The following is a 17900-nucleotide window of genomic DNA, read 5'->3' as shown; positions in this document are numbered from 1 at the left end:
CAGAGAATAGCTCTGTCCTATTTAATACTAATACATCAATTTTATATAGTGCTTTTTTGGGTATTCAAAGTTGCTTTACAGAATACAGAAAATAAAATATGTATATATATATATATATATATATGTTTGACATTGTTTGTTTCTGTCTGTTTAAAACACTGTTAGGCTTCTTAAAAGTCCTCCTCACTCCCTGTAACTGTTTTTCACCTTAGGAGCTCTTTTAGGGCCTAACATATGCTTTGTGAATCACTTTTATTGTGACAAGGAAGAATTATAAGAAAAATCTTAAAATGTGAGGAATTGTGAGATTTTTCCAAGAGTGACTTCACTAAGAGCTACTTTTAGCCTTGGGATGCTTTGTGAATATGTGCACAGGTAGGCCACTAGAGTGGAAAAAAAATACCTTGAATATGGGCATTGCTCTTGGAGCAGTAAAGACGCGCCCAGTCTATACACTACTCCAAAGAACAAACTATGCTATGCTAACTACCTACTCAATACTCACAATATCTCTCTAAACACAATTATCTCAGTCTAACCTACTCACCACAGCTTGCAGAGTCCATAGGGTCTAGATTTTTTTGGTGGGGCGGGGCTAGACACAAGATTGTCACAAAATGTCACAGCCAATAACAAAATTCAATTGTAATCGCCGGGTTTCAACTCATAGAGGGCAGTCACTCTGACATTTTACAACGAAAATCACTTTGGATTTTGAGGATTAGTTTGCTCTTTAAGATGTGTTTGAAAAAAACTGTGCTGCTTTCAAAGTTAGTGAACCTGTTGTGTGCCACACATTGAATATCTGATGTGAAGAGTAAATTATTTAGTATTTTGTGAGTAAATTGTGAATGGTCTCGTGTTGACAACAGTCTTGTTACATTAATACATTGTTAGCAGATTATTAACCAGTCCTTTTTTAAAAAGTAAAATAAAATGCAGAAATGTAGTTAATGATTTATCCAAGATATAGTGCAATATTGTCCAAAAAAATTAAGTAATGGTTTTAAAAGCCTCCAACAATGATCGGAAATGGGTGACTATAGTAGGCCATCTGTTGGTGGGAACAAATCATAGCATTTCCCTACTGCCCACCTCTGCCCTATCTCTATGTTTTAGCTTCACTTTTACTGTTTTTTTTTTTGTTTAATACTGTTTTAGCTTAACTTTTATTGTGGTTTTATACTATGCACTGTAAAGTGACCTGAAAGGTGCTGATTTTTCAAATATAATATATTATTATTATTATTATTATTATTATTATTACCAGTAAAGAAGGGCACATTGTAACCAAGCAACTTATTCAATTTGCTTTTTCAAAAGATTTCCATGCAACAAAATTAGCTCCCAACATAACGCTTTATTAATCAGCGACTGATATAATTTATTATTATAAGAGCAAAAGTATTTTGTTTTTATTGATAATCTGGTTTAAATGTTTGGCTTTTGTTTACCAAATCTAATTTTAGCATCATGCATTCATGACATTACAAACTAAACTCCTATATGTTCTATTTGAATGCACAACATTATATTAAAATATGAGAAAATGAACGGAAGGAGAGAGCTGCAACATTTTTACTGCATACAGTAACTGCTTATTACATCCCTTTATTTTGTAAAAAAAAAAAAATTACCAAATATGTATTCAGCACAATTGTTCTTGTCAAAAATCTTTACCATTATTATGAAGGAGGAAATGAGATTTGTGCACCAGCATGTCATGCAAGAATGTGCCAACATAGGATGCTCTTTGAATAAATAATGAAGATAGAAGCAAACATGTTAAAATAAAACTGATAAGGTTAGAGAGCATTTCAAATCTCATTAATTTTTTATTCTACCTCCCGAACAAGGCAAAAAGACATGGCCATAGTGAAGTCACTCAGAGAAATGAAAAAAACTGTTGGTAGAACCCTTCTTAAGGTCTTCACCATCCTCTAGCGGACAAACGCAAAGAAAGCAACAAGAAGTCCTGAGAAGCAGCAGTTTTAGGCCTTTTCCCACCTTGTGCTGGGTACTACTACCCAACGAGCATTGTTTTAGAATGTAGCAACACCCTGTCACCAAGAGCAGGCATTATTACCAGTCCATTTTTGAAGAATGGTGGGTGTAAAGGTTAACAGTGATTACTTTTAAGAGCAGGTTGTGAACTCATGTATTTTTCTTATGTTTCTTTTTTTCTTATGTTTTTCTGCATAGCATGAAGCAGGCATAGCTGGTGGAGCCAGAAGAGGAAGAAAGAGGAAACAAACGTACATTTTCTTTTTTTAGCGTTGAGTTTGCAGACATGCCCAAGTGACTGACCCATATTATTGAATGTTTTTATTTTAACCATAGGTTACAGAATGTGTTGGAGGACTTCAGAGACATGGATGCAACAGTACTAGAGGAAACTAAGGCAACAGTAAGACTCCGGGATTCCTTAATGTTTGAAGACCTTTTTTTGCTTCTTCTTCACTTTTTGTGAAGAATATAAACAAATTTGTGTGTGCAAATGAATTGGCAGGTTGCAACATGTCTATGCTTGAGGCAAGACAATCTATGACCATTTCAAAAATGTAAGGCTTCTCAAAAGTATGTTTATTTATGTGCACTCAATACTTGGTTGGGCCTCCTTTTGCATGAATTACTGCATCAATGCGGCATGGCTTGGAGGCGATCAACATGTGGCACTGCTCAGGCGTAATGGAAGCCCAGGTTCCTTTGATAGCAGCCTTCAGGTCATCTGCATTGTTGGGTCTGGTGTCTCTCACCTTCCTCTTGACAATACCCCATAGATTCTCTTTGGGGTTCAGGTCAGGAGAGTTTGCTGGAAAATGAAATCAGCATCTCCATACTATGGAATCAGAACAGTATCATAATGAATGAACTCTTGCAGGGTTTTTCACGAATGCACATGCTTTGTTTTGCAGTTGTATTTCAAATTCACAAATGCACACTATCTGTTTCGCAAATATTTATTTTATGCAAACTTGTAATATAAATTCTGAAATACACACGCTCTACTTCACAAATATTATTTTGAGGCACACTTGTAATATAAATCCACAGAAATTGCAAATTGCTGAATGTGCATTTACAAACTGCTTCTGTGCTGCAAAACATCTGAGCATTTGTGAGAGAAATGTGTGTGGTGACTTTTGGCTTCTTACATTTTCACCACACTTTTAAACCAATTGCGGAGCTGCTGATATGTGTGCGCATGCGCACTGTTCAAACAAGAGTGTGGAGAAAATGTAAGAAGCCACATGTTTGGCTGAGAGCAAACACACCTGATTGGCTGATTAATCTGTCAATCACTTTTATCAGCCAATGGTGACGTTTGTTGACCCGCGACGTCAGGGCAGTCTCAAAATTCACCCATAGTCACCGAGGGCACCAAGGGGATGCTGCAAGTTGCCCCGCTGGCCCCCAGGCACACCGACCAGGCACCCCAGAGCGCGCCAGATCGCCTTTTCTTGATGCCGCCCGCGCGATGAGCCCTAGAAAGCCCCCACCCCCAACCAAAGGGCCCAGCCACACCGCAGAGCCCGGCTCACAGGGCGCCGCCCAAGCCGGGGCCACCCGGCGCCGCACCAACAGGCATGGTAGGGCACGGCCCGCACAACCCGCCCCGGAAGACCCCCACCAGGACCAGCCCGCCGGACTCCAAGGGCACCACAGCAGGACAGGGAACCCCCAAGGGCCAAACCCCCGTGGGGGGTGCCTCTCCACCCCAGCCCACGAACAGGCCACAACCCAGCAAGACCGCACAGCCCCAGGCGGTGCAAGAACAGCAGCCCAGGCCCCGCCCCCCACCGGACAGCGCAAGCCACGGGGCAATCCCCCCCCGACACATGGGCGACTGGTGGCCGCCACCGCGGGAGTGAGGTACCCCAATGGCACACAACTGATGCGGAGCAGCAGCCCCCCGCCAAAGGCACAGAACCCACCCACCTGCCAGCCCGCAGATAGCAGGACAGACCTACCAAGCGGCCGATACCGACCCTAACCACCGGCCCCCCAGCAAAGAGCACCATCCCGGAGTGCCAAGCAACCCCGGCGCAGAGGCCAGCACCCCCCAGCTTGCCCACCCCCTACACAGGCACGGCAGACCACCCCAGACCCACACGCCGCGAGGCGCGCCCCCAAGTCAACCAGGAGACGAGACAAGCACCAAGCCCCACCCGTAGGGAAGGGGCACCACCCCGCCCGGAGAGACCCCGCAAAGAGAGCCCCCAGCAATGCCCCCCAGAGACCCACCGCCCCACCACGCCTGACCGCACCCTCCCGATCCCCACACGGCGGCCCAGCCATCAACAGAGGGGCCCGGCCCCCACCCGACAGGCCCAAATGTGTGAAGTTACCCACCACCCTGTTATGGTGCCTCTCCATTCCCCAATGGAGAGGCACTTCCCTATCCCCTGAGTGAATGTATGTGTTTATTAAATGTATGAAGTGCTATTAAAAAGGGTGGATGGAGGGGAGCGGTGCTCCCCATCCAGCCTATGTGTATATATGTGTATGTGGTGCAATAGCTCCGGAGGGTGGAAGTGGTTGTCCCACCCTCCGGGGGGTGGTGTGTTGAGGTGTAATTAAAATTGGAGAGATTAGTAGGGCAACCAGAGGTGGGAGTGCCGCCCCCGTGCCACTACTTAGTAGCACAGGCGGCACCCCCTCCACCCCCAGCCTCACCATCCAGCCCCCCAAGGGTTGGGTATGTGAGTGTGGTGCAATAAGTGGGTGAGCCAGAGCAGCTGGGAGTGAGTGATGTGAAGTGCCCATGTAGGAGGCCTGTCTGGTATGAGCCCGGCCCATCCGCGTGGTGGGCTGCCGGAGAGGGTAGATGGCGCAGACGGGCACGCGGCACTGCGGGCCCCAGGGACACACCGAGCAGCACAACCGGAGACCCCCCAGTCATTCATGCAAAAGGAGGCCCAACCATGTATTGAGTGCACAGAAATGAATATACTTTTCAGAAGCCTTACATTTTTGTTTAAAATATCCTTTTTTTTTTTTTTTTTTTAAATGATTTTATGTAATATTCGAATTTTCTGAGACACTGAAATTTGGGTTTTCATTATCTGTAAGCCATAATCATATTTTCATATTTCATTCTGTGTCATGAGCCTATATCATATATGGGTTTGACTTTCTGAAATGAGTGACCAAAAATATTAAACTTTTTCATGATATTCAAATTTTGACATGTACCTGTATTACCAATAAACAACTTATGTGCACAGTTTTATAGAAAACACATTAAAACAACTTTTTAGAACAATTTTATACCTTCGGGCACAAACTATGGAGTGTAAAGTAAACGGTTGCAGCAAGAGGAAAAACCCCGAAGAAACATTTATTTTGTGTCTCTTAGTGAAATAACGACACCAAGACAGTGGTTGGCTCCATAATATTGTCACGGGATATAAACTTAAAACGTTTCCGTTCGGATAAAATTTGGTGATATGCGAGGACTGCTTCAAGCCGAGCTGCTATGAGAGGCATATGCGGGCTAAGGTAAAGGTCATGAAGCCAAAGTTACATCTGAAATCAGACTCGATCCCGACAGAATTCTTCACAGAATTGTAAACGTACTTGTTCAGAGCACTACTACGTTTCTGCTTACAGGGGACACTATGGGCAGCTGTCATGGCACTAACCGCATCCTCACCAGATTGTTCCCTCTTATTTCTTTGTGGCTAAATAATGAATTGTGAGGAGAACTTCCCTTTTCATTAGGGCGCCATCAGGTCCTGCTTCTTGGCACATCCTTCCGTCCATGAACAGATGTCCTTTCACGCAACTTTCATCACACTTTCATCACAGTTGCTCGCTATATTTCTGCATTTCCAACATACAAAATCATTCTAAAAAGTTTTTTTAATGTTGTTTTTTTTCTTTAAAGTGCGCATATTTTGTTTATTAGTAATACATTAAACGCATTTTTGTTATATACATTTTCACTACAGGTACCCTTTAATGATTGTATTCATGTAAAGCCTAGGTTCGCAAAGCGGGGTACGCAAATTGGCATGGGGGTACGTTAATAAAAATTAAAAACATTACGACATTGGAAAATGGAATATAAATCGACCAGCAGTCAGGAGCCTCCATGCATTGTCACAAATTACACACAGAGCCCACTCATGCAGCCTCAGAGCTACCGTAATAAAAAAAAAAGTGCAAATATGAATTCAGCCAAACTTTAATGAGAAGGGTGAGGTTGAGGGGATGCACAGAACTCAGCAAAGTAGTAGTCTATTTTATTTCACAGTTTCAGGGGGATGAATACGTTGTATTACTGCTATATGGTCAATCAATAAATGTTTGATAGATTTCTTTTGCCCCCCCAAAAAAGAGATTGGTTTCACACTGAAAATGCCAGTCGGCTAATTAATTAAATAATTCGATCAAGTGATAATTCTGAATAAGATGTTTTCTTGTGTGCTTACAGATTATTAATATTATTCTTTTTTGTTATATATTGTTCCTCAACAGGATGGGTAAAATTCAGAAACAAATTCCCCTAACATTGTATAAGACATTACATTATCTTGTTTTTTTAAATGTGCAGGAGTAGGGGGTACGGGACTGTAAAACATGTTTGGGAACCACTGATGTATAGTGTACAGCTAGCATTTGGTGTCAAAAGGGACAGTTCAATTAATGTTAGCTCATGTCATAATGTTGTTCATTCTAGCAGCTGGACCCTGTGTTACTGTACCTGCTTCTTCCATTATTTTTTTGTTTTACCTCAGTAAGAGCTACAACGTTTCTTGTACCATTGATGAACATGAGAAGTGTCAATGTACTGATAAACTGTGTAATTACTTGTATGATTTTCTTAGTTTAATTCTAAACGGCTTTGTTGAGATGTGGAATAATGTTTGAAAATAGGAATTTAGGGTACAATATAAACAGAATGCTGACTTTTCATAGGAATTTCCATCTTAAGTTGCATTCAGTTAGGGCACGAACTTGAGTTCACTTGTGCAGTATTAATGAGACCAAACTCAAGCATAGAAAGCCAGAAATACATTGTGAGAGTGGCATTCAGAGTGACGTTAGTCTTGAGTCACAGTGAGAGAGGTTCACAGACAACAGGTTCATGGTCATGGAACCAAAGATAATCTGCAGTAACTCTTTGACGGCATCATAGATTTTGGGTCATCATTGCACTGTATCTCGCATGCATACGTGTAACTGCATCAATGTCCCCCTACCTACAATTAGGCATGTCTATCCAACTTTTTCACTTCCGATACGTATTGGACGATATCGATCCAATATCAGCATAAATCATACATAGTTTTATTGATTATTTTGTAGTATGGAATGTTTGTTTTTTTTCGTCGATATCAGACTGTTTTCCAAAATCGATATTGGATTGGGACACCACTACCTACAACATGAAAGCAAAATGGAATTATATATTTTTGTACAATTGGATGCAAAAAATGTTTTAATGCAGTAGTGACATTTTTCCTGATGGGGCTGGGATGAGATGAGTCTGCTTGGATCTCAGATTCTCTGTGTCTTTTCAGACAGCTCTGCTGAAACCAGAAAGGTCAGTGCGTGGCAGGAGACGACGAGGCGCTCGCTCCCAAAGGCAGTGAATGGAGGACGGTGCTTTCAGTCGGAGCTTTTCACCAATGAAAGATGGCCACATGCATCTTTTCACCTTCATCAATACTGTTAAGACCTTTAAAAGGAACAAATCAACTGCACTAATCTAATGCTGTTGTCTACAATTTTTATAGCAACTTAATGAAATACACAGAAAGATCAGGTTTGATTGGGTTTGCTATTTAAAGGGCAAGGACAGTTTTAGTGGATACTTTTTCACTTGTGTATTTAATGTCCTGATATTCCGGTTCTTTGTCAATGCAATGATCTTTAATTTGAAGTCTCAGTTTGAAAGTAAGAAAAAAACAAGAAAAAAGAAAGAAAGGAAATAGTACTGTTTTCTCCTCATCAGTGTGTTACGGTAAGTCAGGATGAAACCTATCTACTTAAGTGTAACTCTTTTGACAGTATGTGTGCGCACATCAGTGAGTGTGTGGTAGCATGCATGTTGGATAACAATGCTTTTTTGTTGTGTCTGGCCCTCTGTTTCAGTGAATCAGTGTCTGGCCTGTCAGTTAAAGAGAGGACTGTGAGTAAGTTGTGAACGCGGTGGCTATATTTCAAAGAAACACTCCAAAAATTTTGAAAGAGCACAAGAAGAAGAAGGCTTGAGTTCAAGGTCTTTAGTTTGAAATATAATTTGTACGAGATTAGAAAAGGATCTGATATGGTTTTAGTAACTCTTGTGAATTTGCTGTGACATTCTCCTGATGGTATGTAAAATAAACTGGTAGTCATTGTTGGGTCAAAGTTTCTTTATTGTAATTTGGATTCTCTGGCATCATCTATCAAACAGATCTGATTTCATTCAGGGTTGGTTTTTTTGACATCGAGCCACAGCCATGTGGGCTAATTCATGTATTACATTTTGGCTTGTTACATTTCTGATGCGGTCTTGTTACTTGTCTTTGTAAAGATTACATGTAGCTCTGGTGTGTGATGGATAAATTTCAAAATAAACTCAACTCACTCTCTTCACCTACCCCTGCCATGAATACCAAGTATAAGGTTTAGTTTAGGAATTCAGTCTTGTTGGGAAAACTGCATGTCATTTGGTTGAATGGATGACTGGAAGAGTCAAACGCAGAGTCAAGAGGTCAATGGTGGTCTTGAAGTTTGTGTGCTACTGTGGATTTCGACTGATATCTTTGTCACTGTCTGATTCTCTTACACTCCCTTACCCCCACAGTACCAACTTTGTTAACTATATTTAAGAATAAATAAACAAAAGTAAAAAAGAAAGCAGAATATGCAATTTCTACACTTGGATATTTGTATATATGTACAGTTAATGTGTTTTATTTTGATTTTATATTGTTAGAGAAAGACAAAACGATGAATTGTGAATTTTTCTGGGAATTGTAATTAAGTATTTTTCTCATTCTACCCCTTGCCTCTTAAGACTTATGTTAAAAAGAACAATTGAATTGTGGACTGTAGCTTTCTTTTTTATATGGGAGTCTTTTTATTTAATATTAAACTATTTCCAAAAAAAAGACATCTTGTGTGAGTTGTTTCTTATGTGATTAACAATGTGGTTAATTGGCATCAAGCTCAGACTTTTACACGTCTCTGGATCTACTGTGTGTGTGTTTCATTAACAGTAAACGATGACTGACATGCTGCCAATGGAGTGCAGACATAACGTTATGTTTAAAGTCTAGCTCGATCCAAGACACTTAAATACTTTGCTTGCATGTTGCACATGTTTAAATTGAAAAATAAAGTGCATGTTTGTGTCCACCAGGTTGGGTATGGGCAGAGCCGTGTAGAGAGAGTTGCGACAACGGAAGTCCAAAACGCTGGACCGTCACGTGATTCATGCAAGACTGAGGGTGTAGTCATACTGCCAGCTCGAGCCGTTCCAAGCTCATAGCAGGAACCCCTCCCCGTCCCTCCCCTGGCACGGTAGGACGGCCGCGATCACCAGTTCCCACAGACAAACACGTCATCACGATCATTTACGACACACATGTGGCATGGCGTCATCATTAAGCGACTCTGGGTTTGTTGAGTATATGCTGTTAATTTAATATCTTCTCTTGCGTAGTGTAACTGTACGTCTAGATTTACATAGACACGTTCTCTTTTCACAGCTGGATTATACGAACGGACTGGGTTTCCCAGGGCTCCTGAACGCAACACGATAATTTAAATGACCGTAACTGCTCATATTTGCTCTATCAGAGAAATAACATCAGTTTACGAAATATAAGTTACTCTTTGCAGTCGGTGAATATAATTTTACTCATACGTGATTGAAACATTAAAGATGCCGCTTTGTTTTGTCGAAATCGACACAAGGAAAAGAGAGAGAACCAAAGTCTGAGTGAGAAAGAAAGAGACCAAACAATGGTGGATTTAATTGAAGACTCTTGGATGATAAATCCACCATGGATGGAGGTTCAAAAGGATTTGAAAACAAAGAAGGAAACAGTCTATAAATTAAGGCAAGGTCAGTTCAATTTCTGGATCAATAAATGCTTTTGTGGAGTTAGTCTTTGTGTACATTATTATAAGATTAAATGAATGATTTTAATGTGTAAGACAGTATGTTTGTGTTTATTTAAACTGAGTGTGTTTGTGTGTGTGTGTGAGTGAGTGAGAGTCCATCTGAGTATATTTATCTCCATCACTTTCGGGTCTTTTATTTATTTATTTTTTTCATGAACGTCCAATGTCATGACAATATCTAACTCCTCTTTCATTTCTTCTTCTTTAGGTCCAAGCAGAGTGGACACGCCCCTCCCTGGACATTAAAACCATGTGCTGACCCTAGTTTCCATCATCTGGTTTAGACCCATCACATGAGACCATGGGATGCACTTATTTATTAAAGTGTATGTTAAATGATTATTTAATGTTCTGCAATTTTATTTTCTAGGAGATATTTTTCATTGTTTCACTTATTTAGAGACTTAAGGAAGAATTATTTGATGTTTCAAGGACAGATTGTTATAATGCATAATGAAGGTGAATGACTTGAGTCACCACTAATTTCAGATTGTTTTTAAGTCTTGATATAAAGAGACTTTAACAGGACAACAATGATGTGCAGGGCTGCAGTAATACTGTCCTCATACAATATTAACACCAACAACATCCACTGGACACGCCACCAGAGAAACGTGCAGTGAATATTTTACAAATTAAAAAAAGTTCACTGATGGTGACATTGAGATATTGTGTGACAAAGATATCAAAAGTTGTTATTTTGAGAAGAGTCATATTGATGATTAAAAGTTATGATTGTATTATTTTGTAAAGTTTAGAATTATCTTGCTTGTCTTTCTTTCTTTCTGTTCACAGCATGAAATTATATTTAGTTCTAAAAAATGTGTTTACAGCTAATTTTACTGATTATTGTTACACATCATCCTGCATGTGCATTATATACAGTATAAATGTATAGACTTAACCAACTGTTAGAGAAACCATTTTTTTAAATACAAAGCACACGACATGCAAACAGAAAAACAAAGGTAGAAAAAGTGTATTTAAATTGTGAAATTTGTGAGTTGTTGAAAAGTGAGAAGACTTTAATTTGATCAACATGGCACAGAACTCTAAAAAGAAAACAATGATCTTGTCACTTGACGCAGAAAAAGCATTTGATAGAGTAAACTGGTCATTCCTCCTTGCTGTCCTTGGCAAATTTGGCTTTGGACAATCATTCATACAATGGATCTCCACCCTATACTCTAAACCTAAGGCCTCAGTAACCACAAACAAAATAACATCCCAAAGCTTCACACTGCAGAGGGGAACCAGACAATGCTGCACACTCTCACCCTTGCTTTTTGCAATATTTGTTGAACCTCTCACAGCAGCTGTTCGTCAGAATTCTGTAATTAAAGGAATCCATTCATCCATCTCAGAACACAAAATTAATCTTTATGCGGATGATGTTTTACTCTATTTGGAAGAACCCCAATCCTCATTATAAGAAGTATTTAAATTAATAAACAGCTTCTCTAAATTATCAGACTATTCCATTAACTGGTCAAAATCATCAATCCTTCCATTAACAAAAAATTCCTGGAACCCGGCAAGCCAAAACCCACAATACCCCTCCCCCACAAATACAATTAAATATATAGGCTTAAGTATATTAGCAAACCTAAATTAATTAATTAATTAAACTGAACCTAGATCCGCTGTTGTATAAAGTCACAGAAGACCTGCGGAGATGGAACAATCTCCCCATCTCACTCCTTGGCAGAATAGCCTCAGATAAAATGAAAATCTTACCTAAAATAAACTATCTGTTCTCTATGATCCACTGAAACCACCAACACAATGGTTCCAAAGATTAGATTCTGCAATTAGAAAATTCTATGCTAGGAATAAAAAACCCAAAATAAGCCTTTCAACCCTTCAACAAAATAAAAGCGAGGGTGGGTTGGAATCCTCTAATTTCATGCATTATTACTTAGCAAACCAACTTTTATATTTAACAGAATGGCTAAAACCAAAAGAATACCACAACACCTGGCTAGAAATAGAACAGCTAGACTGCAAACATATTAAACTCTCTGATCTCCCTTTTATCACTGTGACCCTCAAACACCATAACTGCTTTAAAAACCCACTGATTGCCTCCACCCTGACTGCATGGTGGAAAGCCCTGGACATTATGAATGTTCAGTTAAAAACTAGCATGCTGTCTCCAATCTGGCACAACCCCGACTTTAGAAACAAAAAAACACCGCTTTATTTAAAAACATGGGAAGAGAGCGGAATTATTCATCTCCAAGACCTCTTCGAAAATGATAAGCTCAGGACATATAACAATCTGACCCAAACATTCAATATAAATAAAAGTAATTTTCTTCAGTACTTACAAGTAACAGAGACAATGAAGAAAAATACAGCAATAGATCTAATCACCTTGCAACCTCCAGAACTGGCCATATATGAAAAAAATCTCAGCCCCCCCACCAGCCCGGGATGCTGGTGGGGGGGCCGTAGCCTTTGCTTGGGGGACGGGCATTGCTGCCCCGGGTGGGTTGCTTGGGGGTTGGCTCGTCTGGGGTGGTGGGGTTTCCGGGGTGGGGGTGGCTACTCTTGGGTCTCTTGCGTCCTGGGTTGTTGGATGGCGGGGTGTTGCGGTGGGTTGCTCCGCCGGCCGGTCTGGGCGCCTTGGCCTGGTTCCCTTCGGCGCGCCTTCGATGAGGGTGCCGCTGGCGCGGTGGGCCGGGTCGCCCCCCTCCCCGGGGGCTACATTGGGGGACAGCAGGGGCCAATAATTGTTAACTATACATATGTGTTTAACTGTATATAGAACTGTAACACGGATCCCCAGTTTTGCGTTAAATTATGATTGACAATTTTTATAGGATTATCATGGCAACTACAATTGCAAAGTCAATTATCTGAGCTAAATTGCAATTTAATTACAATTACAACAGCGACATATTTTTCAAAAAGCTATTACAATTATAACTACACCATAATTGTAATTAGTTATCAATTACCGTACACGGTTATAATTATAATTGACCCCAACCCTGGTGTTTAGTTTGTTGGTGGATGGTTGATACCATGACAGAGTGTCTAATATTTATGTTTTTGTGTCTCCAGTCTGACAGCGTTCCATTCCTCATGCCTGAAGGAAGCAATTCTTTTCACCTTTTTGGAGAACGGTAAGAAAAACAAACAAACAGACCTGATCAATCACAGACATTGGTCCACATGTTTGTGACATGATTTCTCATCCAGCGTCTTTATGTTTTTTTCTTTGTAGAGATTGGGATGTGTTGTCACCCGTCCCAGTTTCAAAGTGAGTGTCCTTGAGTTGTTTTAATTGTCTTTTTTCTGAGTAAATCTAGATCAGAGTGTCTCCCTGCTCTCTCTCTCTACTACTCTCAGCTACTGTTTCCCTGCCCTGCTCACTGTTTGCGTTTTGTTCCTTCAGAAAAAGAAAGCGTGAGGAGGATAAGGGGACGTATATCAAGAAACCTCCCAACGCGTTTATGCTTTTCCTCAAAAGCCAGAGAAAGACGGTGCAGGAAGAGCTCGGCATTAGGAACAGTGCCGTCGTAAACAATGTAATTTCTGAATGCGTGCGTTTGTTTGTTCCTTAATGAACGATCTGTAATTTTCACATTTTTGTCTTCAGTGTGTGTGTGTGTGTGTGTGTGTGTGTGACACTCTGTTATTGTTCATCCACAGTGGAAGTCATTGCCAGCAGAACAAAGAGACGTCTTTAAAGCAGAAGCTGAAATGGAAGCTAAAATTCATGCTTTGAATAACCCCGGCTGGAGCAACAAAGTGAACTACAAAAGTCTAGTCTGCAGAAATGTTTACACATCAGCCTTAGAGGTGATGACGCCATGACTATGGAAGTGTTTTATCAGCTGACTAGAAGTTGCATGTGTCTGTTTTTAGGGGAAAAAGAGTAAAAAGTACAGCACTCCACCCTCCTGCTGATGGGACTGTGTAATAAACTCACTAACAACTAACGGTAAGTCTCATTACTCAAAACATCTCTTCATTTCATTATCATTTTTTGATTTTACATTTGTTTTAGCACAAATGTAAAATCAGGTAATCAGTTACTATAAAACAAGAATAATGTGTATCTAAAGTGACTCTCTATGAACACAGGTTTAATCTCAACTGTATGTTTATTTGTCTTAGTCTAACACACGTGTCAAACTTAAGGGCCGGGGGCCACCTCAGGTCCTTTAGAGCGACCAATTCGGCCCCTTGGGAAAAAGTAAAAATGACAGAGAAAATGATATCTCAACCTCTCCAAATACACAATTTCAAAGAAACTCACAGTGTTTTGATGCTAATATCACATGATGGCAGTCATTTTTAGTTGCAAATTGTTGAAAGAACTCTCAGTTTTTCTCAAACTGTGACATTTTCATCAATTTATTTCACAGAGTTCCCTGAATGAAATTAAAACTTTGTTACTAAATCAAGGAAATTCAAAGAGACGAATAATATCAGTCACCTCTTGCTTGGATATTGTCGGTACCACCGTACTTTATACTGGCCCAATAATGACTAAACTGGTCCTAATTTGGCCCCTGAACTAAAAAAAGTTTGACACCCCTGGAAAGATGATTGAGGATTGCTAATGAAATTTAACCAATACTAATAATAATGAATCAATAGTCTAAAAGAAAAATGAGGTGTACCTTAAAGTGATGTGCAGACACAGACACACTTTGAGAACAAGTTTAATCTCAGATGTGTGTTTTAATGTCTGTCTGAGAGTATCAAGGTTTGTATCAATTTAACTTCAAATAGTGTCTGTGCTCTCCATAGATTATTTGAATTGCATATATCAGCCAATTAAGATGGTCTTTAACCCTTGGTTTATGTTGTATTCTATCATAGACTCACCTAGAAACAAGCCTGCAGGAGAATCAGAAAACTCATCAGCTGTTCTCTATATTTTACTAGCACCAAGGACAGCAACGACAATGACAACAACAGAAGCAACATCAACATCAACAGCAACAACAACACCAGCAACAACAAGGGCAACGTCTACAGCAACATCAGCAGAAATTAAGTGTCTTTACTCAAATAATCACTTCATTTTACACATTGTTTTATTTCAGAATTTGTGTAATCAATAATAATCAATTTATGTAATGAATCAATTAGTTCATGATGACTCAGCTTTTGTTAAATATTTTACTAGCACCAAGGACAGCAACAACAACAATAGCAGCAACATAAGAAACAACAACAGCATCAGCAGCAGCAACAATAAGGGCAACGTGATTGATGTGATTGATGTTTTCAGTCGGCCTTTAAGAGTTTTTTTTTTCTTTTTCAATTGCTTTCAAATGAACTTTTTAATCAAATGCCCACAGGGGCAGACCAGTGTAGGATCATGCAGGAGCAGATGAGCGGTGCTGCCATGGCCATGCCTGCAGATACAAATAAAGCTTTCAAATTATGCTCACTCCTGTCTCTACATTTGGCTCCTGGAATGTCCGCAGTAGTTATCTAATAAAATGATTTTCCTCCATTGTATTTCAGGCTGAGTGGGAGGCACTTGAACTCACCAACCACCAGTGGGCGCTGAGGGATTGCAGGAGGGAAATGAAGACATCTTGTTTGTTGTAAGATGTATGACGTAAGATAGACATTAATTCCCCTAATTGTGTTGATGATTTGGCAAGTTCACTGTTTTAATAATAGAAATAATAATGACTAGTTCATACCCCTCAGTGCAATAGCCTAATTTAAAGGTCATTGTGCATGCTATTGACCTCTTACCCCATCTTGCTGTACTGTACTGTACTGTACTGTACTGTACTGTACTGTACTGCAGCAGCCCACAAACACACTACAGACCTAACAGTAGGCTACTGTAACCTATGTTTACTGCATCAGATTCTGATTTTAAGAATAATCAGATTTGTGTTGGATTTAAAGCTGCAAATAAACTATTTTCATAATCAAGTAATTGGTCAATAAATTAATTGGATTAAACAAAACACATTTTTATTTTCTACAAATAGTAAGTTTGTTGGATTGATGTGCTTTGTAGATTCTGTAGCCAGGCCCCAAATGCAGAACGCCACCCAATTTAATGGCTATTTTGGATGTGGGTTCTGTTTGCACCCAGGCACTTTGGTAGAGAGACAGGTCAAATATCCAGTTGGAGCAGAAGACTACTAAGACAGGACAAATAACTCAATGCGAGAGGACATGGAGCAAGCATTCCAGCAGAATGCAAGTGTAAATGGGGCAAAAGGTCCATCCCCTCTTATCAATATGCCAGACTTTATTATTGTGTGGGGATTTGTGCCAGATTATATGCATTGTGTTCTACTTGAGTGTGGACCTGGGACCATCCACAACACAGCTTTAGAGAAGCTGAAAGAACCATTGCCTGTGTTAGCCTTTTATGGCACCAACAGACCCACTGCAGTCTCAGCCTACGCAAAGAGCTACAGGCTGGGTGGAGTACTGCTAGCTTCATGGACACAACTAGAAGCTGATCGTGTACTGCTCTAGGAGGCTAACTGACGCAGAAACCAGATACGCACAAAGAGAGAAAGAATGCTTGGTGAGTTTAAAGAAACGTGTGCACAGTACGGCATCCCAGATGTGGTCATCACCGACAACGGGCCTCAATTCACGAGCACCGAGTTTTGAAACCTCGCCTGTGAGTTAGATTTTAAACCTGTTACATCAAGCCCACACCACACCCAAGGTAACGGTCATGTGGAGAGGGCTGTGCAGACTGCAATATTTTGAAGCAGATGTGTTATCTGTCATCACCATGCAGCGACAAGAGCCAGCCAAGCTGAACTTCTGATGGGCCGAAAAATTACAACAACATTGCCCACCCTGGCCTGACAAGCAACGCATTAAGCAGAAGGACGATGCTGAGAAGAAAGGGCAAGATTTCTACAACAATTGACGCCATGGTGCCAGAGCCTTGCCTCCACTTCGACCTTGTGATTATGTCCTCACCAAGCTGAATCACCAAAGATCCTGGACAACGCCTGCAGTCGTGGACAATGAGAGTGTCACACCTCATTCCTACATCACCTAGACACAACAGGGAGCAACACTCAGGCAAAATCAACGCCACCTTCTGGAGGTGCCTGTTCCACAGCGGGTCGGGGAAAAGGAACATTCCTCATCTGCTTGTGAAGACTTTGGTTGGGAACCGGATAGTTTTGGTGACTGTTTGTGTGATGCTACTCAGGCTCTGTTAACTTGGTCTACACATAGCCTTTCGGCAGATAAAGGGTGACAAAAAGAGTTCCAGAAATATTGTAAAGTTTTTTTTGCCAATGATTACTGTCAAAATTGTTCTAGAATGTAAACTACAATGTTATATTGTGAAAGTATTTGATCATTTAGATGCTCACTAAATTTCAGTATTACAAAAGACTGAAAATAGGGTAAATGTCCTTACTTAAGGGATGTAAAACTAAAAAGAAATAAAAAGAGATTTCAGTAACTGTGTGTTTATGTACCCTCTCCTTAAGACAGCGGGGTGTTACGACAGTTGCTGGCTTCTTACGTCAGTCATAAAGTGCTCTGTACGAGTGAAGCGTGTTCGAGCAGCTGAAAGATAAAAAAGTGATATAAAACAAACAGTCTGGACATTTCATGTTTAGGAATAGTAAAGACTCAACTCCAAAGTTCCCAATGAGTACTGTCAGCGTCAAACTTTTAATGCTAGTGTTTCCAATGACCTGGAGCGCGACACAGCAAGGAGCAGTGTGCTTCCTGTACATTACGGAAGAGCTGGAGGAAGTGGCCGGGGAGAGGGAAGTCTGGGCCTCCCTACTGAGGAT

At 40.4% G+C, this 17900-nt stretch overlaps 1 protein-coding gene and 1 long non-coding RNA gene across 11 annotated transcripts in view; both read left to right on the top strand.

Moving 5' to 3' along the window:
- The window catches only part of mbd6 (methyl-CpG binding domain protein 6), a 41186-nt gene extending 32833 nt beyond the window's left edge, over nucleotides 1-8353 (top strand). For all 7 annotated transcript variants that reach the window (XM_028451940.1, XM_028451937.1, XM_028451938.1 and 4 more), the window contains 3 exons: nucleotides 2203-2255; nucleotides 2341-2407; nucleotides 7530-8353. In XM_028451940.1, the coding sequence (XP_028307741.1) occupies nucleotides 2203-2255; nucleotides 2341-2407; nucleotides 7530-7601 (192 nt within the window). In that variant the 3' untranslated portion in view covers nucleotides 7602-8353. The remainder of the gene's footprint in view (nucleotides 1-2202; nucleotides 2256-2340; nucleotides 2408-7529) is intronic.
- A 1053-nt stretch (nucleotides 8354-9406) lies between these two features.
- On the top strand, nucleotides 9407-17544 carry LOC114466486 (uncharacterized). 4 transcript variants are annotated; one of them, XR_003674442.1, is made up of 7 exons: nucleotides 9407-9519; nucleotides 13195-13256; nucleotides 13358-13393; nucleotides 13786-13935; nucleotides 14002-14077; nucleotides 15031-15701; nucleotides 16877-17544. It is a non-coding gene; the product is annotated as an uncharacterized LOC114466486 (long non-coding RNA). The 4 variants fall into 4 exon arrangements; XR_003674441.1 differs by having other exon boundaries at nucleotides 15031-15715; XR_003674440.1 differs by having other exon boundaries at nucleotides 15031-15715; nucleotides 16211-17544.
- The last annotated feature ends 356 nt before the right edge of the window (nucleotides 17545-17900 follow it).

Source organism: Gouania willdenowi, chromosome 7 (genome assembly GCF_900634775.1).
Source record: "Gouania willdenowi chromosome 7, fGouWil2.1, whole genome shotgun sequence".
NCBI classification, from domain to species: domain Eukaryota; kingdom Metazoa; phylum Chordata; class Actinopteri; order Blenniiformes; family Gobiesocidae; genus Gouania; species Gouania willdenowi.
The sequence above is the reverse complement of the archived record's forward strand: the minus strand, read 5'-3'. Positions and strand labels throughout refer to the sequence as shown.